The sequence below is a fragment of the Molothrus ater genome, chromosome 20, assembly GCF_012460135.2.
Source record: "Molothrus ater isolate BHLD 08-10-18 breed brown headed cowbird chromosome 20, BPBGC_Mater_1.1, whole genome shotgun sequence".
In the NCBI taxonomy this organism is placed as follows: domain Eukaryota; kingdom Metazoa; phylum Chordata; class Aves; order Passeriformes; family Icteridae; genus Molothrus; species Molothrus ater.
This window is the reverse complement of record NC_050497.2, coordinates 8,369,234-8,391,283: the sequence shown is the minus strand read 5'-3', so window position 1 is coordinate 8,391,283 and position 22,050 is coordinate 8,369,234. Positions and strand designations below refer to the sequence as shown.

The 22,050-nt window shown below is 52.5% G+C and overlaps 1 protein-coding gene across 1 annotated transcript in view; it reads right to left on the bottom strand.

Annotated features, from left to right (window-relative positions):
• The window catches only part of RXRA (retinoid X receptor alpha), a 103,972-nt gene that overhangs the window by 13,867 nt on the left and 68,055 nt on the right, over positions 1 to 22,050 (bottom strand). Inside the window, exons 2-5 of the mRNA XM_036393938.2 lie at positions 20,020 to 20,285; positions 14,575 to 14,725; positions 13,515 to 13,694; positions 2,432 to 2,601 (exon numbers count right to left, since the gene is read on the bottom strand). Of these exons, the coding sequence (XP_036249831.1) occupies positions 2,432 to 2,601; positions 13,515 to 13,694; positions 14,575 to 14,725; positions 20,020 to 20,285 (767 nt within the window). The remainder of the gene's footprint in view (positions 1 to 2,431; positions 2,602 to 13,514; positions 13,695 to 14,574; positions 14,726 to 20,019; positions 20,286 to 22,050) is intronic.

Genomic DNA, 22,050 nt, shown 5'->3' with positions numbered 1-22,050 from the left:
AATGTCCCTGCAGGTCCCCAGCCTGAGCGCAGAGGCACAAATCAAAGCACCCAATAGCAAACAGCTCGTGTTCTCCCGTGTTTATCAGGGCCTCGATTTGTCTGCCTTTCCATCACCTGGGCTCTGGGGAAGGGCAGCAGCTCCTCTGTCTTCCCTCTCCTCATCCCGTGGTGGCCTCAGTCACCGGGAGCTGCTGATCTCATCCATCTGCTAAACCTGCTACAAATGTCACCTCGTGCTCGACAATAACAGGGCATTTCAACAAGCCTCCTGCTTCTATTTAGATGCAACACACATCCTTGTTCACAGTAATGCCTGTTGAATTATGCAGGAACCGGCTTTCAATTTGAGGAGACGCCGTGCCAGACGAAGCCATTTATTTCAGCTCCCTCTCTGGGGTTTGTTTTCAAGTCAGCACCAGGCTGGCTCCAGCTCCCCTGAAGGATTTTTGATCCTGAGAGCAGCCAGAGCCTCTCTGAGCCCCTCACTAACTCCTCCTAAAAAAGCTCTTTACAGCCTCGTGGGGATGGGATCCTCCTCCTAAACGCAGGTGAGGGTTTGTACCTGATCCTGTCCCTGATCCTGTCCCTGATCCTGTCCCTGATCCTGAGGGTTTGTACCTGATTTTGGAGAGTTTCACTGAGGGATTGGCTCTGTCCATCCCACAAAGCCTTGAATATCCAAGAGCCACCTAAGGAATGCTAGGAAAAGCTGTCTTTGCAAAAAGAGCATCCCAAAAATCCAATTACAGTTGTCCTGACTCCCAGATCCCTCACAGAATTCTGCTGCAAGGGATTCCTAAAGATGCTCGATTTCCAACCCCCTGCCACAGGAAGGGATTTCTGACTCAAACCCTCCAAGCCTGATATAAAGAGAGAGATAAAAGTATTGTTGTAACAGAAAATAAACACTGCAGAGTCCTTGCACTTGCTCAGAATAGCTGCATTTCAGCCTCACAGCCACCCAGCAGGAATTGCACAGGGATATTTCTGCTCTCTTGGCTCAGCCAGCCCAAATGTTGGCAGAGCTCAACCTCTGAGTCCCTCAAAGGACTTGGTGGCCACCAGGAGATGCTCCCCACTGCAGCCTCAGTTTTTCAGAGGAATTCCTCTATTCCCACTGCTTTCACAGGAAAAGGGGCTATGGAGGAGTGGGGACTGTACCCTACACACTGCCTGGGCTGCAGAGGGTCAGTCCTAGAAATGGAATTTCAGAGGATCGTTTGGCTCTCACATTAGGAGATTTCTCCCTTTTGATAAGGGAAACCTCATAGGAAAGGGCCCCAAACACTTCTCCTCGCTCTCCACAGAATCCCAAACTGGTTTGGGTTGGAAGGGACCTCAAGACCATCTCATCCCAACACTTCCACCAGCCCAGGCTGCTCCTGTCCCATTTCCCTGCCATCCCTCTCTTGTGCACACAACACCCTGGTACAGCCCAGATGCTCCAAGCAGGCCCAGTTATAATGCAAGTTTCTAACTGGGAAAAGAATCTGAAAACCAATTCACAGGCAAATTTCTCCAGGTTATCTCTCCTCAGAGCCAAGCAGCTGCATAATTCTGCACCTGAGAAGTCACACACTCATTCCCCAGCTCTTATCTCTCTGCACTTCAGCCACACAGGTTTATTGCCTCAATTGGACTCTGAGCTCTTCAGAGCAGAGTGTCTTCCTGCCTTTCAGCACTGAGGGCTGTTATTTACAATAAAACCTTCTCTGAGAGCCCTTTTAATCACTCCTTACAGCACCTCTCACTTCCCTGTGGCTGTGGGACAGAAGGCACCAAACGCTGGTGGCTGCTGGCTCTGCTCTCCTGCTGCTGAGCTGGCTCACAGAGCCCAAAGCAGAGCCAAAAATTGCATTTTTGAGCTGGTTCTTCATAGGAGTGTGCCCTTTGTTGATGGAGTGACAAGAGTATTTTTTGTCCTCTCAAAAAAAGAAAGAAGCCTAAAAGTTTCTTTCTTTGATTAGGTGAAAAAGTAACTTTATGAGCCTAAGGAACTTCACTTCAAACTTAACAATTGCTAATTAGACAAAAGCTAAAAAAGTCTTGCTTAAGCAATTCACCAAAAAAAAAGTGAACAAAGAAACTAATTACTTTTATAAAGTATTTTATCAAAAGCAAGGACTTCCTGCACTTAGCTCAGTTTTTGTTTGTTATTTTGCCTTTCATTAAACCTTTTTGTTTCTAACACTGCAACAGAGGCCAGCTTGGTAATTTTTATGCTTCCAAAAGTAGCTAAGCTATATTAAGTGTGTTATAAGCCTCTAAAAGCTTATGAAACTCAGCTCAAAGAAGTTAGATTTCATAAGCCATAAGCATATAGCAGTTCCTTTCCACAGGGGACAGCCCCTCGGTGCCCCCTGTGCCCCTCTGTGCTGTCCTGATGGCCACTGTGATGTCCCCAGGAGGGGCTGGGCAGGGGTACTCACCGAGCTGGGGGTCAGGCCCATGTTTGCCTCGATGTAGGTCTCTGTCTTTGGCTCCACAGCCAGCTCAGCCTCCAGGATCTTCTCCACAGGCATGTCCTCGTTGGCGCTGCTCGTGGACTCCACCTCGTTCTCGTTGCGGTCCTTGCCCCGCTGCCGCTCCTCCTGCACGGCTGTGAGGGACACACAGGGACAGTGGCAGGGTCAGACTGTCACAGGGGAGGATCACAGAATCACAGAATCACTGGGTTGGAAGAGATCTTCAAGATCATGGAGTCCAACCCAGCCTCAACACCTCAACTGAACCCTGGCACCCAGTGCCACATCCAGGCTTGGTTAAACACACCCAGGGATGGGGACTCCACCACCTCCCCAGGCAGGCAATTCCAGAACTTTATCACTCTTTGTGTGAAAATTTTTTCCTGATATCCAACCTGTATTTCCCTTGGTGCAGCTTAGACTGTGTCCTCCATTTCTGTCAGCTGTTCTTGTCACCACTGGGTCAGGAAGGGAGAGGTGACACAGACTCCAGCTCAGAAGGCCAACGAGGTAAGAAGCCCCCAGTTTATTGGAACCCCCTCTTTTATGCACTGCTCCCATACAGGTGGACCTGACTGGTCATTCAATCAACACATTTCACATGATTGCTTAATTAAGAAGACTCCCTTTGGCAAACACGTTATGAGGAATACAGCTTATTACAAACACCAGGTTGTTCATCATTTGTTCACCATTCTTTCTCTCTGCCTCCCTAAAATTTCCCAGACCAATTCACAGGACAGCTTATCTGGATTTCTCTCTCTGTGAGCAGACTCTCATCTCCACAATGTGATGGCTGACTCTCACAATTAAAAGGCAAATATCATGCACATACGTTAGGAGAAGTTTTATAGATATATAGTTATGTTTTACCCCCCTTGTGCTGTTATCAGGGTTTGGGATATTTGGGAGGGTTGGGTTGCTACTGTGGCAGCACCTGACCTCCAATCAAGATTTAAGGAAGTGATCTCCACCACTGGACAGTGAAGAAGGAGTCAGTGGACAGAATTCTGGAGGAGCTAAAGGGTTAAAAGGCAAAACCTCCATTGTGTGGATGAGCACATGGTGGGAAAGATCCTCTGCCCCCAGCACTGTAATATTTTATCTATTAAGTCTTGTGATGTATTTTTGATAAGGTTTTAATAAACCTTCTAGATTTTTTGGAATTGAGTAGCATTTCTCACAGTGTCACCCCCAGGCCCTGCAGGTGGCCATGAAACCCAAAGCATCTGCAGGATCACCCCTCTCTGTCTGTTCCCAGTGTGGCCAGAGTGGGATATCCCAGGGAATGTGAGGCTGGGGGAAGGCAGGAGCAGCCCCAGCCTGGGAAATCAGCTCTGTGTGTGCAAGGAGAGGGATGGTCCTGCTTGGACAGGGAAAACCCCTTCTCTGCAGAGGGACAGGTCCTGGAAATAAAAAGGTCAAAGACAAATAATGGAAAGCACCACAAAGGAAGCCACAGCTCGAGTCACTGCTGGAGAGGGAAAGGGGTGGGTGAAGGGACAGAAGCAGGGAATCCTAAAGAAAAGAGTCAGGTCAGTTTAAGGCAGAAATCCCAAATTCAGCCACCTCTGAGGCTGGCAGTGCTGGATTTCCCTGGAGGCCACGCCATGCCCCTCTCCAGCTCCCGTGGGACAGGAGCTCCATGCAAACCTCCACCCTGCCTTTGGCTCCAGACAGGCAGGAGAGACCTGTCCCAAATCCTGTGGGGTGGGAATGATCTTGCCAGCAGCCTGTCACATGCTGATGAATTATATCTGAGCAGCTCAGAGATGAGAAACACTCACTAGATGCTAATAACATTATTATTATTATTATTATTATTATTATTATTATTAATGACCTCCCTTGGAAACCTGCACATGCTTTTCCTACACCTGGAAGGCAGCTTTGTGCAGCAGCAGTGGGAACTCTCTATTTCTCCATCACCTTGTCACAGACCCTAAATCCCACAGTTTTCCACAGCACATTTGAGCCCACTCTGCTTGAGAACAGCCCAAGCATCTCTGGCCATGAGACACAAATCTCTGAACTCACCCAGCTCTTTGCTGAGGCACTCAATAACATCAAAACCTTGCTATTTATTGACAATTATCCCAGCACTCCCTCCCTGCTGCAGCTGAAGCAGGTTATGGGATGTTCAGGCAGAGCATAAAATAAAATAAAATAAAATAAAATAAAATAAAATAAAATAAAATAAAAAATAAAAATTAAAAAAACAAACCAAACCAAAACAATAAAATAAAATAAAAATTTAAGAAAACCAAAATAACAAAATAAAATAATAAAACAAAATAAAATATAAAATAAAATAAAAAATTAAAAATAAAATAAATAATACAATAAAATAAATAATAAAATAAAATAAAATAACCCCAGGAAATTGAGACACAGGCTAAAGGAGCCCTCTCTGGCTGTTGATCCCATTAACCCAGCTCCTGGGGCCAATTCCCAGTGCTCCCCCTCCTTCCCTCAGCGTTGCTGTTTGCTGCATGTCAACAGAGCTCAGGCTGTGCCATGTGAAAGCTGTTACGCAAAAAGGCAAGAGGTTCCTTTCTGCAAACTTCTCTGGGCTGCAGAGGCTCCTCAGGCCCACCAACGTTGCCTGCTGGGCTGCCAGAGCCAGGTAAACTCAGATTTGTGTCATGGCTTTTGTCCATCTGGCACGGATTCTTCTTCTTTTTCAAAACCCTCCAACTTCTTTAATTTCACCCCTCCAACCCCACTCCTGCTTCTCCAAGCATCAGAAAGAGGGAGGTTTTTGCTTAATGCCAGTCCTCCTTCAGCAGCACAGATGCACCAAGATTCCTCTGGGCACATTAGAGGAGATGAAACACCTACTAAATAACACGAAAGCCTGGGAGAAAGGCAAACCCTCACCAAATGGGATCTTATAAAAAGATCTAAATGCCAAAGTGCTGCTGGAGATTTGCAGCAGCTCTCAAGGATGATGGTGCAAATTTGGGATCACTGGGGTCACTCCACCATGGTGTTAACCCCAAAAACACATCCTCGCGCTGGACGTGGGATTTGTGGCAAAACTTTGCAGAGGTCTGGGCAGACAGGGGCTACTTAAAACCTTCAACCTGCAAATCTCAACCTCCTCAGTGCCACATTCCTGGCCTGAAGAGTCAGACACACTTCAGGGGCTGAGGGAGGGACCTTGCAGGGCACTTTGACAGAGATCAGGCTGAACCCAGCTGATACAAACAATCCAGAGACAGATGGGCAGAGATTAGACATGTAAGGAGTTCTTTCTATTGATCTGAGCTCGGAGCTGCTGCTGCACCACAAAATCAGTGCTGCAGCTCCCTGCAGAGCTGGTCAGGGACAGCTGACTCATCCCAGCTCAGCCCCACGCACAGCCTGCACTGCAGCACTGACACCCCGGGCACAGCAGATGGCACAGGCCCACCCAGCAGCCAAAGATAAACCCAGCCCTCACCAGGGAGTGTCATCTGCTCTGTACACCCTGCTGCCAAGCCCAGAGAGCCTCCTCCAACAGCAGGGCAAGTGTGGAATCACTCTCCCATCACCCCTGTCCATCCATGGATCCATGGATCCATCCATCCATCATCCATCCATCCATCCATCCATCCATCCATCCATCCATCCATCCATCCATCCATCCCTCCATCATCCATCCATCCATCCATCCCTCCATCCATCCATGGATCCATGGATCCACCCATCCATCCATCCCTCCATCAATCCATCCATCCATGGATCCATGGATCCATCCATCCATCCATCCATCCATCCATCCATCCATCCATCCATCCATCCATCCATCCATCCACCCATCCATCCATGGATCCATCCATCCATCCATCCATCCATCCATCCATCCATCCATCCATCCATCCATCCATCCATCCATCCATCCATCCCTCCACCCCTCCATCCATGGATCCATCCATGGATCCACCCATCCATCCATGGATCCACCCATCCATCCATCCATCCATCATCCATCCATCCATCCATCCATCCATCCATCCATCCCTCCATCATCCATCCCTCCATCCATCCCTCCATCCATCCCTCCATCCATCCCTCCATCCATGCATCCATCCATCCACAGGCACAAGCCCCATGGAAAATCTCCAGATTTTCTGCCACGAGGACCTGACAAGCTGTTGTTCCTTCTTAGGAGAGGAGCTGAGGGACACATCACCGTCCCACGAAAAAAATGGGGACTGTGTTCCTTGAGATGTAGGAAAAAACCAACACAGAGAAGAGAGGGAAGGGAAGAAGGACAAGTGTTTTTTTTTACCCATGAAATCCGGGAAAATCCCCAGCAGTGATTCCCTCACCACCATGCAGACTTAGGACCTCATCCCTGGAGTTGACTCCCCACTCCACTGGGGATTAATCAAATAAACCACAGTGGAGATGACAAAAACACATTTTTCAAATGGATCTGGTCTGGGAATTGCATTTCTTTATGGGTTTTGTTTTATTTATGTTTTTCAGAAGAGAAACACCAAGGTGGCAGCTGCATGGCAGCTTGTCTGGTGACACCAAAATGGGAATAACCTTGTTCTTCTCAGCTCCCAACACTGCTTTTCCCAGTCCTGAGGGTGGCACAGCTTTTTGGTCAACAGAGTGGGTCTGCCCACCTCAAATGCAGGAGCTGAGGCAGGAATTTGCCTTGCTGCACCCCAGAAAAGCCCCTGGTGCAAGGCAGAGCTCTCCCAAGCTGTGGCCATCCTGTGTCCCCAGAGCTGAGCTCCCCAGCCCTCTCCCCCCTTGCTGATGGCTGTGCCAATGCTTTTATTCCTCTTCAAGGAGCCTCAGATGGCTGAGAGCTTTTCCAGGCTGGTTTTCTAAACATAAGGGAAGCATTTGAGCCTTGCAATCCACTTGAGGAGAAAAAAAGATGCAGTCAGAGAGCTCAGAGAGGCAGCCCCACCTCCTGCAGCTATGTCTGAGCCCAGCCAAGGACAGAAGCCTGTGTTTTCCATGGCACCTGATGAAGAGCCTCTCCTGTTATTCTGCCTGATTTGGTCTGTACTTGCCTCAGGCCAGTTGCTGTCATGTTTCATCTTGAGCTTCTCCAGCCCATCTGCACTTCCCCAGGTCGTGCTACAGCAAGACATGGAGCCCCGTGTGTCCAAGCCACTCCTTGGTGACCTCTGGTGTCTTTAAAATCCAAAATGTCTCGTCCTGTGGATTGCAGATGAGCCTCAGCTATCCAAGCCTGAGGGCTGATGGGCCAAAATGCCAAGATCCATCCTCTGCAGGATGATCACACATCACACTGGACACCTTGGCTTTGCTCATGGGGCAGCATCTGATGGCTAAAAAAGCAGCTTTGAGTCCATTGCAAAAGCATCACCCAAGCCAGTTCTGGTGCCCAAACCAAGCCCTGTGGGTGGCCACGCTCGTGGGCACTGCACTTCTGCACCAAAGGGATGTCAGTGGAGGCAGGGAGAGGATTTTCCACAGGGCTTTGGTGTTTCTGAGAGGGCAGGAGCAGCACAGGTTTGTTTATTTGCTGAGAGAGACCTGGAGGCTACAGCAGCTCCAGTGACACTCACTCAGTGTCAATACAGAGCTTTTTGGGATGGAAATCCACCCCTCCAGGAGCAACAGGCTGGGGAAAGGACAATTCACTTATATCCACAAATATCCTTTCATCCACAAATATCCTTTCCATGGGGAAAGGGTAATTCACTGCCCCAAAAATGGGGTTTTCTCAAGGAAACACCTCTCTGTGAACTGAGCACAGGGGAGGCACCAAAGCTCAGCCCAGAGAGCCCCAAACCTGCTCATTTTTAGTTTTCCCCCATCCTGCAGGTGGGTGGCTGGTTGTTTATGAGGTGCTGGCTGGGGGTTATTGGGCATTTCTGTTTCTCTCATGCTGGAATTTATTTGGCTCTGCTGCCTTTCACAAAGCCACATCTTTGCTGTGCATCATCAGCATCTTGAAGCATTTATGCCCCAGGTACCTGTTTATATCCAAAATGCCAAGACAGCTGAGAAAACAAATTCAGACAGTGTTTCTTCTGCTTTGCTTTCGTGTGTCACCTTTCTTTTTTTCTTTTTCAGAGGTGCAGCTTTCTGCTACTGTAAACAACCTCAAAAGCTGCAACACATGAAATAAATGGGTTTTTTTCCCCCTCCAACATTTTCAACTGAACGTTGTAATTTTTTTAAAGGATGCAAAATACCACCGTGATAATTAAAAAGTGTAACTTCAGAGTGTTAAAAAGTGGATTGAAACCTTTGCATGCAGTTAGTTCACAAGAGGAACAGCTCTGGAAAACAACAGCAAAAAATCTCTAGCTCACTTCACTCTCTGGACACTGAAGTATAAACAAACAGCAAGAAAAGGAGAGAAAACCATAAGCCAAACTCGTTTTCTCAACCTAAGAGCATCCTTAAAAACAAAAAACAAAAAAAAATCCAAACCCAGCATCATTTAACCAGCTGGTTTAAAGAGCAGCACTTTAAAAGGATATAAGAAACAAGCTCATTAAGCTGGAAGACATTTTCCATTCCAAAATTACTCCTAAAAATAACTGTGCTCTTGAACTCTGCCCCCTCACTAGGCTGTGGCCACATGCCTGCTTTCACATTCACTTGGACAGTGGGCTGGAAACCTGAATTCCTGATTTCTCCCCAGATTCCTCGTGCTGCTGAGGGATGGTCCAGGAGCTGGGATGGCCCAAACCCAGCCATGGCTTGGGATCAGGCACGAGTCCATGTGGGAATCTTCAGTCCCTCTGGAGTGACTGAGCAGCTCCCTGGAGCCATGGGAAGGTCTCCAGGCTGTGGAGATGCTGCAAGTCCAACCTTTCCCAGGCTGAACCCCTCAGCTTGGCAAGGGAGAGGGGGAAAACCAACCCACAAACACAGGAAGAGACAGAATTAACTCTCAGGCTGTGAAGTTTAACGGAGTCCCGAAGTCAGAGAGCAGCTGTGCAGCTGGACAGATGTCCTGGATGCACAGCAGCTGCACCTGCACCTGGATTTAGGAACAACTTTGGGCTCAGCCACCCAGCCTGAGCTGCAGGTGCTGCAGGGGAGCAGCTCTCTGCTCTCCAGATGGGCTCTGAGATGCACCAACAGCCACTTCACCCCCCTGGCACCAAAACCCAGCCTGCAGCTGGCACGTGGGACCCAGCAAGTCCTGCAGAGCCAGCCTGGCTCTCCCAGGAGCCCCTCACAGCCAGGGAAGGCTCTGGGATCCCTGCTCCCATCCTGGCAGCCCAGCAGGTCCTGGCTCTCCCCAGGAGCTCCTCATGTCCCAGGGAAGGCTTTGGGATCCCTGCTCCCATCCTGAGCAGCCCAGCAGGTTCTGGCTCTCCCCAGGAGCTCCTCATATCCTCAGGAAGGCTCTGGGATCCCTGCTCCCATCCTGGCAGCCCAGCAGGTCCTGGCTCTCCCCAGGAGCTCCTCATGTCCCAGGGAAGGCTCTGGGAGCTGTTTCCCAGCCCTGCTCCCTGTGAGGCAGCCACGGGAGCATGGGAAAGGCTCCTCACTGGTATTTCCTGCTCCCTGTGTGATCCCAGAGGCGCTGCCAGCTCTCCTCACCCGGGACAGCCCCAGCTCACCACGCCCCTGCTGACCCTGTCACCTCTCTGTCACCCCCTGACACACAGGACCCCCATCCCAAGCCCCACATTGTTCACTCCCAGCTCTTCCCAAGAGCTCTGCCTCCCTCATTCCGAGGCAATTCCCAATTTTTCCCCTTCAAATCCAAGGCTGCTGGTGCACAGACACCTCAGAGCCTGATGAGGAACAGATCAAGCAGGGAGAGTTCAGCTCCTGGATGCAAACAGCCACCCCCACAATAATAATCCCTGCATTAGTCAAGATCCCTGATGGTAATCTTAATTTTGTTGACTATCCTGTATTTAGTGGGAGACAGAGTATAAAAAACCAAAGCCTTCCACAGCTGGCAGGAATTCATAGGGAAAAAAAAATATGTTCCAATTGCTTATTTATTATGGCTGCAGTATCTCAGAGCATGAGGCTCACTCCCTGGGAATGTTGGGATCTCTCTGACGTGTTCCTAGCAGGGAATAGCCAGAAGGGATGCACACAGCAGGAGGAATCCCCTGCTCCTGCAGGCTTTCCCCTCTTTAAGCCAAAGTTTGTAGCCCTGAAGGATCCCAGTCCCCCAGCAGGGCCACCCTGGCTCTGCTGCTGCTTCTGATGGGCACAAGCTCCATCCCTGTGGGTCTGCTCTCAGCATGTTCACCTCAGACTCCCTCAGCTGCTGGGATCAAACCCTTCCAAACCTTGATTTTGCTTCTCTAATCCAAATTCTCACCCAATAACCCCTTTACTTTTACCCTCTTTAAATGGAGTACAACCCTGGCTCTCACTGCTCCTCCCAGCATCACCTAGCATTGGTCCCCAGCCCTGCCCTGCCTCTCACTCAGCTCCAGCACTGATTTTAGAGGCTTTTACTGTGCTTGCACCAAATCCCAGCACCTCTGGGCTACAGGAGAGAGACTTCCCAGCAGGAATCTGCTGTGCCTTTACACAGCTATAAATCAGCTCTCCAGAGCAAGATGCTTTTTAGGGAAATGAGGCCCATAACCCAGGCTCTGTTACTTAAAAGATGGAAGAATTGATGGTAGAGAATAAAAAGCCAGCTATGATGTGAATACTTAAGCAATGAAGGATTTAGCCCAAAACACTTCCCCAAAATAGAGGTGGGAGCAGGAGAGTTGAAAGGCCAATTCCAGTTAGCTGGGATGGGTGCAATGGGAAGAGCCCTTTATTTGACAAACCAGGTGGATTTCACATGTGAAACTCCAGAGCTGCTCAAAACCAGAGCTCAGCAAGATCAAACTCCTGACTTTCAGCTTTAGGACAACTGAGACGTTTCTGTGAGACACTGAATTTTCAGGTTTGTAACAAGAGACAGGGGAGTTATTCCAGCTTTCCCTACATGGGGATTGTGCCTAAATCACCTAATGATGACTGTCAAATCACCAATTCCTGCCCTTCCCCAGGGCTGCCCTCACCAGATCCATCAGCACTGCCTGAGCGCGCTCCTGGAGTTACCAGGATCCCATCTGTCACACTTTTAAATAATTGTCTGATCATTATGAATTCATTTGCTATTCATTGTGATAATGTTAATCAAGATGAATTAATAGAGTCCTCACACTGTACGTGCTCCCTGGGGACTTCCACCACCATTTAGAAATTAATTAATGGACCTGTAATTTTTAGCGGTACTGCCCATGCAATCACCACTAAGGGCAGGCATGGAGCTCAAAGGGTGGCAGAGTTCCAGCATTCTTGCTGCTCTTCCCAGCCCTACACACCTTGTTCTGGGGGGCTGAAAGGTAACTGGGTCAGTGGAAGGCTCTGGATGCAGTGCCAGGGGAAGGGGATGCTCTGTATTTCTCTCGTTGAACACACAGGAGAATTCTTGGCTTCTTTTTGGTCATCTGAGTCTCCCATGGCTCAGGTTTTGGATCAGATTTTCCTCATCCCATTGCACATCTCCCATGGGATCCAGTATTGCCCAGGGCAGTGCCAGCCCTCATTCCTGCCCTGAATGCCTCAATATCTGCATTCCATGGTCTGTGAGTTCCAGAGGGGGCAGGAACATTTGTTCTGAGCACTGAAGGGTTAAGCTCAGCACGGCCAAGGAGGTCCCCTGGGTGCCCTGGCAATCCCCCCACACCTCCAGCACAGACAGCTGTGACACTTGGTGATTTTGGTCCTCAGGTAACCCCATAAACTGAGCATGGCAGGGTTTGCCCAACACTCAGAGCAGCTCCAGCACTGCCCCGTTTATTCCACGCTCCAGACAGCCCTAAGTGCTCTTCAAAGGCTCCCAGGCTGGAGCTGTGGGCCAGGGCCAGAGCAGGGCTGGCTTTATCAGCCTGTCAGGGAGGCAAGTGTGGCTCTGAAGATGTAAGGGGAGAAAGCAGCACAGAACTGGGGTCACTCTCACATCCTGTCTGCTAAAAGCCTGCTCTGCCAGCTAGATTAGAACAGACACAGTCAGCATTTCAAAAGATCATTTAAAAGAGGCACTGCCGGGGAAGTTTAGATCCTAAATTTAAATTCCACTAAGGAAGAGCTATCTTAAAGAGACCAAACTGCTTTCTTCTTCCCAATGAGACAAAAAATGCAGCACTGGAGTAGGTGCTGAGGCGCTGGCACAGGATGCACAGGGAAACTCATCCCTGGAAGTGACCAAGGCCAGGCTGGAGTGGAAAGTGTCCCTACCTGTGGGAACCCAGAACATCCCTCTGGCTGTCCAGGATGGCCAGGACCCCTGCCAGGGGGCTCAGAAGCCCTGGCACGGAGCCCAAAACACCTGTGGGTTTGATTATGACCCATGGAGCAAATTACCAACCTCATATGAAGATCAGCAAGCCACAACAGTTTAGGCAGAATAATAGTGAAGTTATCACGGGGTGGAAAAGGCGATTTTGGGGTTTTTGGTATGGGGGTTCAGGAGGCAAGATGGAGGGAACTGGGTGTGTCCAGCCTTTCTCCTTCTTCTTCTTGGCCTCCATCTTCTGCTGTGATGTTGGCACTTTTAGATTGGTTTAGAGTAGAAGCTCACTGTCTAACATAGGTGATAGGTATTGGAACGTCATTGTAAACACTGTACATGTAGTTTTTAGTATAAAGACACAACACTGCCCCGGGGGCAGGCAGAGTGCCTGGAACTGTCCTGCTGGATGGACCTCAGCAGGGCAGGAGAAAATTTTTTATAGATAAGAAGCAATAAACAACCTTGAGATGGAGAAATGAAGAGCTCTGACTCCTTCTTCAAGCGCCGGGCTGGGAAAAGAGACTTTCTAACTTTTCTCGGGGTCAGTCTGACAAACTAAAGATCCTGACAGCCACCCATCACCTACGCACTGCTCTGGCACTCACAGGGAATGGAGGCTCTGCAAGAGGAGGCTCTGGAGGCCACGAGATGCTGTGGCTGAGGCGCAAAACCAAACCGCAACCAAGATTTTTGTCACCAGCGCGACGACACCCCGTGGCAAGGCCCACACCACCTCTTGGTGCCCTCTAAACCCCCTGCAGCCCCTGGCCAGGCTGGCCTTACCTTCTCTCTTCATGCCCATGGCCAGACACTTCTGGTAGCGGCAGTACTGGCAGCGGTTGCGCTGGCGCTTGTCGATCAGGCAGTCCTTGTTGTCCCGGCACGTGTAGGTCAGGTCCTTCCGCACCGTGCGCTTGAAGAAGCCTTTGCAGCCCTCACAGCTGTAAACCCCGTAATGTTTACCTGAGGGAGGGAGAAAAATCAAGTTTAAAGGTGGCCCCAGATCCCTTCTTTGCCTGCAGATCTTCCCAGGGACACTCCCAGCTGAGTTTTGGGGAGAGCAGAGGTTTCTTGGCTTTCTGTGGCTTGGCTTCCACAGAATCAGGATGCCATCCATGGGCCACATCCTGCCTTGCACCCAGGGAAAGGCCAGTTTTGGGCCATACAGCTGGGGTTGGGGCAGTGCAGAACATTTGTTTTGATCATTATGAATGTTCTGATCACTGTGAATTCATTGTGATAATGTTAATCAAGATGAATTAATAGAGTCCTCACACTGTACCTGCTCCCTGGGGAGTTCCACCACCATTTTAAAATTAATTAATGGACCTGTAGAGGGGCGTCCCCCTGTACCCCTGTGAGCTCTCTGAACCCCCCACAGCAGAACACAACCCAGCCTGCTCTGTACCACATTCCCACCCTCCACTTTCAGCCTTGATCCCAGGAGAACTCCCAAAGGGCTCACAAACCAGGCAACCAGAGCTCTCCTGGAGCAGGGAGCTTTTAGAAAAGCAGAATAAAGGGAATTAGCCCATCTTTATCTCCCAGGAGTGGAGGAACTCCATGTCAAGAGCACCTTTTCATGTGGCACTGTGTGACAGCACCAGTGAGGATCAAAGGATGGGGAGAGGGAGGGCACCCCCTGATGTTTGCCAAGAGGGTGAGGATGGGACCCCTATGCTGAACAGGGCCCTGGGGTGTCCTGGCTCAGCTCTTCATCCCCTGCTGGGAGGCACAGGCAGGTGCTGTCCCTTTGAGAGAGCACTCAAAGTGCTGCCAGGAGCCAGGGAGCCAATGCCAGCCCTCTGCCACACCCCCTGCCCTGAGCCCCCGCCAGCCTCACCCGAAGATCTGTCCCCGCAGATGGCACATATGTGCTTGGTGAAGGAGGCCATCGTTCCTGAGGGGTGTGCTGGCACTTTGAGGACTCCATTGAGCCCCAGGGGTGGCTTGATGTCTTCTGTGCTGGTGACGGAGTTCATGGGCGAGTTGAGCTGTGGAGGGACAAGCACAGGGCTCAGCTGGCACTGGGGACATGGGGACATGGGGTTGTGTCACTCACACACAGGACAGGACAGGACACAATTCCAGTGGGCACCAGCACTGCTGAACCAAGAGGATTTGGGCACACAAAGGCACAACTCACCTGGCCTGGCACTGAGCTGGCAGCAGGGTGACACAGGGGGCAGGACATGGCCAGCCTCCCAAGCACTGTGCAGGGCTGACTCTGCCCATGCAAGGAGGATGTTTTTCCATGATTTAATTGGGCAGCAAGCTCCTCCTGCACTGCCCCAGCACAGCCCCCACAGCCAGGGCCCAGCAGCCACCCCAGTTTCACACCAGCAAGGGACACAGGCAGGAAGATCTGCAGTGGTGGCTGGTGGGAGAGCTGCTGCCTGGGAGAGAGAGCCCTTGCATGGATGATGAAGGCCAGGACACTCTTGTTTAGCTCTGCAGTTTATAGAGATCCCTTCAGCATTATCTCTCCAAAGGAAAGCTCCATGGCAAATAAACACATCCCAGCTGCAACAGGGCCTGGATTCCAGAGCTGGAGTGGGTGGGAGACATCCCTGCAACTCCCAAATGTCTGTCCTTCCTTCCCCTGGGCCCCAGCAAGCAGGGAACTGGGTGGAACTGGCACCATGGCACTGCTGTGGAGTGAAGGGTTCCTGGGCTGAATCCCCACTGGGCTGTTACACACGTGTGTGCAAAGAGAAACTGAGGCACAGAGCTGTAGGACTGACCCATCTCAGTAAGGGGACAAGCTCAGGAGGGTCTGGGGGTGATGGGGACCTGGACTTGGTCAGCTCTGGAGCTCAGCAGAGCTGGCTGGGATCACTGGGGGTGTCCCCAAGGGAATCAGCCTGTCCCAGAGCCACCATCCCAGCCACCCTCCAAGCCCAGGATGGATTCACAGGCCCGTGTCTCAATTTGTTGCCTAATAGAGATCCCCAGCAATTGCACTTGTCACAAATTAATTCAGGGAAGTCCCAGGGCTTGTGATCTGTCAATTAGAGCAGCACAGTCACTCCTCTGGCTTTCAAGTCTCCAGGCTGGTGGGGAATATTTGGCAGGCACATGACTGGCAGCCACACAACAGAGCCAGGTAAACCCACCCTGGAGAAATGGGATGGATGTGCCTCCCTGTGCTGCCCTGCCTGTGCCAGCTGATGAATCAAAGGTAGCTGGGAGCTGGTGCCACCCAGGGATGCACTCCTGCCTTCAGCTGCTGTTTGACAGAGCAGAGAGGGCAGGGAGGAGCAGGTCCCAGGCATCTCTTTTTGAGTGCCACACGATCTCTGTCCTCCCCAGGCAGCAGGGGTGGCCAGGTCAGGCTGAGCTGCCCCAGGAATTCCTCCCAGAGCCCTTTCTGGGAAGTGGAGCCAGTTCCCAGTGCAGCTGGTGGTGATGGCTGGTGGCACGCTGCATCCCTGGCTGTGGGAGCCTGCCCAGAGCCCACAGCTGCCTGATGAAAATAAAACCCTTCCCCACCATCTCCCCCAGCCCCAGCAGCCCACAGAGCCCACCCAATAGCCCCCCAAAACCACTGGGGCAGAGCAAACCCCACCCTGGAGGGTGGGGGTCCCACCAACCTCCTCAGGCTGGAGATTCAGCTGCTCAGAGCTGAGTCAGCCCCGGGCTGGGGAGGGGACAGTCACCAGTTCCTGTCCCAGCACCGGCTCCAAAGCTCAGCAGAGCCAGCCCGGGGTTCCCACAGCGCCCTGGCGCCTGCCCCGGCAGCACGTGCAGGACAGAGGAGGGGACAGCAGCCCCTGGCCCTGGCACAGCATTTCTGCTCTGGGACAGCACGGCTCCAGCTCAGCAACGAGCCCAGACAGGGCAGGAACCAGGGCTCTGCTTCCCCAGTGACACCAGCACCCCTGGGCCCCTTCCCTCCCTCTCCAGCTCATCACACCCAGCACCGAATCCTGCCTCTGCTGGCAAGCAGAGCTTTATTCCTCCTCCTCCTCCTCCTCCTCTCATCCCAAAAACCACCCCAGCCCTTCCCTGGTCCCCCGGGCACCCTTACAAAGAGCATTGTGCAAAGGCAGACGATCTAATCCCACGTCTGATCTCTCCCCACTGGCCCCGGGCATCCCGAGCTGCTGCCAGCACTGCCTGGGGCGGCTGCTCCACACAGCCCAGCATGGAAAGTCCTCCCCTCGCAGCTCCTGCTGAAAACCCTGCGCTGTTTTCCCCGTTTTCCCATCATTTTTAGGCAAGAGGGTTGAAGCAGTGTGTAAATCCCAGAGCTGTGGGGTCTAGCCCCCCCAGTCTGGCCCTCATTCCCGGGCCAGCTCAGCACCAGCATCCCCTGCCATGGATGCTGGGATCCCGTGGCAGGATCACTGATTTTGGGGCTGTGTTTGCAAACCCTGCAAGATCCTGGGATCGTGCATGGTTTGCAAACTCCCAGTGCTGGAGGGAGGGCAATGGGAGCATCCAAGGGCTGCAGGGTCCTCCCTTCTGCAGATCCAGATGGGGTGGGGTGAGCCCTCTGTTTTTTGGGAGCCTGGCAGCTCCTTCCCATCCCAATGGAGCTGGGATGGAGGAGAGCCACCCTGGGGACCTCACACACGGCGTGCCCTTCTGCTCTGCTGCCTCTCCAGAGGCGACGAGGCGTGGCCTGATGGCAAGTGGCATCTGCCATCTGATGCAAAGCACCTTCCATCAGTGCCATCCCTGCCCGGCCACAGGGGCCACACGCCTCGTTACCCCTGCGCCGGGCCAGGGGGGCTGCGCTGCCCCCCGAGCATCGGCCTCGCTGCCCCCTCCTCCTCCTCCTCCTCCTCCTTGTCCTCCCCCGTGCACTCTGCCGGCCCAGGTAGGCGCCTCTGCCTGCTGCAGGGACAGGGACCTAATGTGGCCAGACAGGGAACAGATGGCAGGAGCCATTAGGCTGAGGACCTCCCAAGTGTCACCTTGAGGAAAAACACTTCAGACAAGTCCCTGAACAAAGGACGGGTGCTCAGAGGGCTGGAGCCAAGGGCTGGAGCCACCAAGAGCTGGAGCCACATGGATTGGAGCCACCAGAGCTGGAGACACCAAGAGCTGGAGCCATGAAGGGATGGAGCCACCTAGAGCTGGAGCCACACGGATTGGAGCCACCAGAGCTGGAGACACCTGGGCTGGAGCCATGAAGAGCTAGCACCAGGGTTGGTGCCACCAGGGTTGGTGCCACCAGGGCTGGAGCCATCAGGGTTGGAGTCAACAAGGGTTGGAGCCACAAGGACTGGAGCTATCAGTCTGGGCTATGGGCTGGAGCTATGAATGGTTGGAGCCACCAGGGTTGGAGTCAACAAGGGCTGGAGCCACCAGGGCTGAAACCATCAGGCTTGGAGCCACCAAGAGCTGGAGCCAACAGGGCTGGAGCCATGAAGGGCTGGCGCTACCAGGGTTGGAGTCACCAGGGTTAGAGCCATCAGGGTTGGAGCCACCAGGGTTGGAGTCAACAAGGGCTGGAGCCATCAAGGCTGGGACCATCAGGGTTGGAGCCAGCAGGGCTGGAGCCAGCTCGCTCCCAGCCCCATCCCACCACACTCTCACTTCCCCTTCTGCCCTGGAACTCTGCTTCGTTTCGGTTCCCCCGCTGGCCGCTCCCAAGCTGCCCCTCACCATCGCCCCTTCCCCGCTGGCTCCCCGGCTTGTGGCTCCCCCCAGGGTTGCCTCACATCCCCCTTCCCACTCCTTCCCCACCATTTTGGCTCTGGGGCTGCTGATTTTGCTCTGGCTGCCCGTTCCCAGGCGCAGTTTCGGTTCCTGTTCCCCTGGCCCTGGGGTGGGAGGGACGTGTCCACCCTGCTGCTGTCCTTCAGTGGGAAGATGCACATCTGAGGGGGTCACAGGCTGAGTCCTGCATGGGAAGGCTTATCAAGAAGCAAATTTTATTCCTCTCTGATCAGCACAGGGATGCTGGATCCTGGGGAAGCTGCCTGTGGGTCCCCAGGGATAGCAGCCATTTAGTAAAATAGCTCCATGTAGTAAAAAGCCCTGTTATCCCTGGGAATAAATCAGGCCAATATTTAAAAATAAAGGTGCTGGCAGGTGCTTGAGTCCCAGAGAAGGCCTGGAATAAATAAACCTGCAGCCAGTGGCAGGTGGTGGCCAATTCCTTAATCTGCCCTTTTACTAAACATATCCCGTACGAGCAGCCAGCAACAGGTGGCAGGGGCTGGCCAGCACCCCAATCTGGCTATTTTTAAAAAGAGCTTATCTCACCCTGCTTGGAGGGGTTTTTACATAATCTTTAGCCACTGAAGGCCACTCCTTGCCCTGTGAGCAGGCAGAGGAGGCCCGGGTTTGTACAAGTGACAGGATAAGGAGAAACGGCCTCAAGTTGTGCCAGCAGAGGTTGAGATTGGCTGTTTGGGGTAATTTCTTCATTGAAAGGTTTGTCAGGGAAGTGGTGCAATCACCATCCCTGGAAGTGTTAAAGGTGTGTGGGTGTGGCACTTGGGGACATGGGTTTGTGGTGGGCTTGGATGATCTTAGAGGGTTTCTCCAAAACCAAAACAATTCCATGATTCTGTGGGGAATGTGGGCTGGCCACAGAGGGGATGTGCTGCTTCCCAAGAAGAAGAAAAATCCCAGACAGTCCTAGGGTGACTCTGGCTCCTGCCACAGCTACACCAGCCCCCAGGTGACCCAGGTGACTCCCCTTCCACCCCAATCCTGGGGACAACAGTTGATGTCCAGCTGTGTTCCAGCTGTGCTGGTCCCTCACAGCCCACCTAGAGCAGTCCCCCAAAGAAGCAGCATGCCTCCAGCTTAGCTTCCCCCTTCTGCTTCTGCTTTTTGCCTCCCCTTGGTGCCTGTCTGCATGAGGAACCCCCAGAGGTGGCTCCTCCTTGCCCTATCAGGCAGCAGTGACCCCTCAGCACCGACCCCAGAGAGGTGGCAGTGACCCCTCAGCACTGTCCCCAAGCAGGCCCCAGTGACCCCTCACCAGTGACCCCTCAGCACTGTCCCCACACAGGCCGCAGTGTCCCCTCAGCACTGTCCCCACACAGGCCACAGTGTCCCCTCAGCACTGTCCCCAAAGAGGTGGCAGTGTCCCTTCAGCATTGTCCCCTCAGCAGTGTCCCCTCAGCAGTGTCCCCACACAGGCCACAGTGTCCCCTCAGCAGTGTCCCCACACAGGCCGCACTGTCCCCTCAGCACTGTCCCCACACAGGCCGCAGTGTCCCCTCAGCAGTGTCCCCTCAGCAGTGTCCCCACACAGGCCGCAGTGTCCCCTCAGCACTGTCCCCACACAGGCCGCAGTGTCCCCTCAGCAGTGTCCCCTTACCTGTGGGCTGCTGGTGCCGAATCCCAGGCTGGGTGTGGAGGGGACAGACATCGAGTGTGGCCCCATGGGGGAGCTGATGACGGAGAAGGGGGGGCCCATGCCATTGATGGGCGAGCTCAGGGTGCTGATGGGCGAGTGCAGCTGGCCCGGCGAGCCCAGCGAGGAGCCGATGCCCGGCCCGATGGACGGGTGCAAGGACGGCGTGGCCATGGGCCCCCGGCTCGTGGGGGAGTTCAGGGACGTGGAATTCACCTGGTTGGAGAAATCTGCAAGAGAGGGAGGAGAGGGAAGGGGTTGAGTCATCCATGTGGGACAGAGCCCCCAGCTGCAGCCCCCTATTCTTCCCCCAAAATTTCCAGTGCAGTTCCGTCTTTCCAAACCAGGCACCCATGTGGGACACAGCCCTGAGCCACAGCTCCCTGTTCCTCCCCCAAAAGTCCCAGTGCAGCTCCATCTTTCCAAACCACCTTCTGGAGTATCCACACAGGCATTAAGAGCATTTCCACCTCGTTAAGAGCATTTCCACCTCAAGCCAGGCATCAGTGCCCTCCTCCACCTCCCTGGCACAGCTCTAAGCTCTGCCAGGTGTTGGATTTGCAGGAATGCCCCAGACAAAGGCAGGAGTGATGCATCTGACTCCATGTTCTCAGAAGGCTAATTTATTACTTTATAATATTATATTAAAGAATACTATACTATACTATATTAAAGAATACAGAAAAGATAGTTACTAAATACTAAAAAGCTAATAATAAAATAAATAATGATAAAAATAAAAAAATAATAATAAAAACTCATGACTCTTTCTAGAGTCTCAACACAGCTTGGCCCTGACTGGCCAAAGAGTCAAAACAACTCACACCAGAATCCAATGAAACAATTACTTGTGAGTAAACAATCTCCAAACATATTCTACATAAGCAAAACAAAACAAACAAAAAAAAGCAAATGAAATAAGAATTGTTGTCCTCTTCTCTGAAGCTTCTCAGGAGAAAAATCCTGAGCAAAGAGATTTTTGCAGAGAATGTGAATGCCACAGCCAGGGGCTCAACGTGGCTGCTCCAGCTACAGGATAATTTGGATTTATCACTGGGGAACAGTGAGAGCAGCACACAGTGAGGTGTGTGTCCACCCACGGGGAATGCTGCCTGTCCAGAGGTTGGATTTGAGCATTTTGAAGGTATTTTCCAACCTGAATGTCTCTGTGATTCTGACAAGGAGGGGGAGCAGGAGCAGCTCTGCAGGCAGCAGGACAGGCTGTGTTTGCCTGTCCCGGGGGAGCAGAGCAGGGGGGCGGGAAGGGGGGCTTATAAATAGACTCCAGTTCTCCCAAGAGGAGACATGGAGCCATTCCTGGCACATTTCCTCCTCATCCTGTCACGCTGCTTGCAAAACAATCCCCAGCGAGGAAGGGGCTGGCTCCAGCCCCCAGGGAGGGGCAGCGGAAGGCGGCGGGGAAGGAGGGGGGCAGCACAGGCAGGGGTCCCCCCAAAACCCACCCGGACCCCCCAGCTCACACCAGGGACATCCAGAGACAGGGACACACCAGCACGGCAGCTTGGGTGTTCATGGTGGCTCTGCTGTGGCTGCAGACCCCAAAGTGAACTAAAAATTCTGTCTTGAGTCAACTGCATCCATCAGGATCAGCTGTGTCCGCGGGATTTTGGAGCTATTGGCACATGGGAAACACTGAACCTAGAGCAGCCCAGCCTCAGCAACCCTCCCTGGAGATCCCTGATCCTGGTGGTGGGGGAAACCCCAGCGGGGGGAAGAGAACGTTCAGCAAGGCAGCGACGCTGCTCTTGCGAAGATGTGGAACCAGCATCCCCCTGCTGCTTCCACAGTCCCATCACGGGCCCCAGCATCCCACTGCTGCCCCCAGAATCCCACTGCTGCTTCCAGAGCCCATCACTGCATCCACAGTCCCATCACTGCCCCCAGAACCCCAATGGTACATCCAGAGTCCCATTACTGTCTCCAGAATCCCACTGCTGCCCCGAGAATCCCATCACTGCATCCACAGTTCCATCA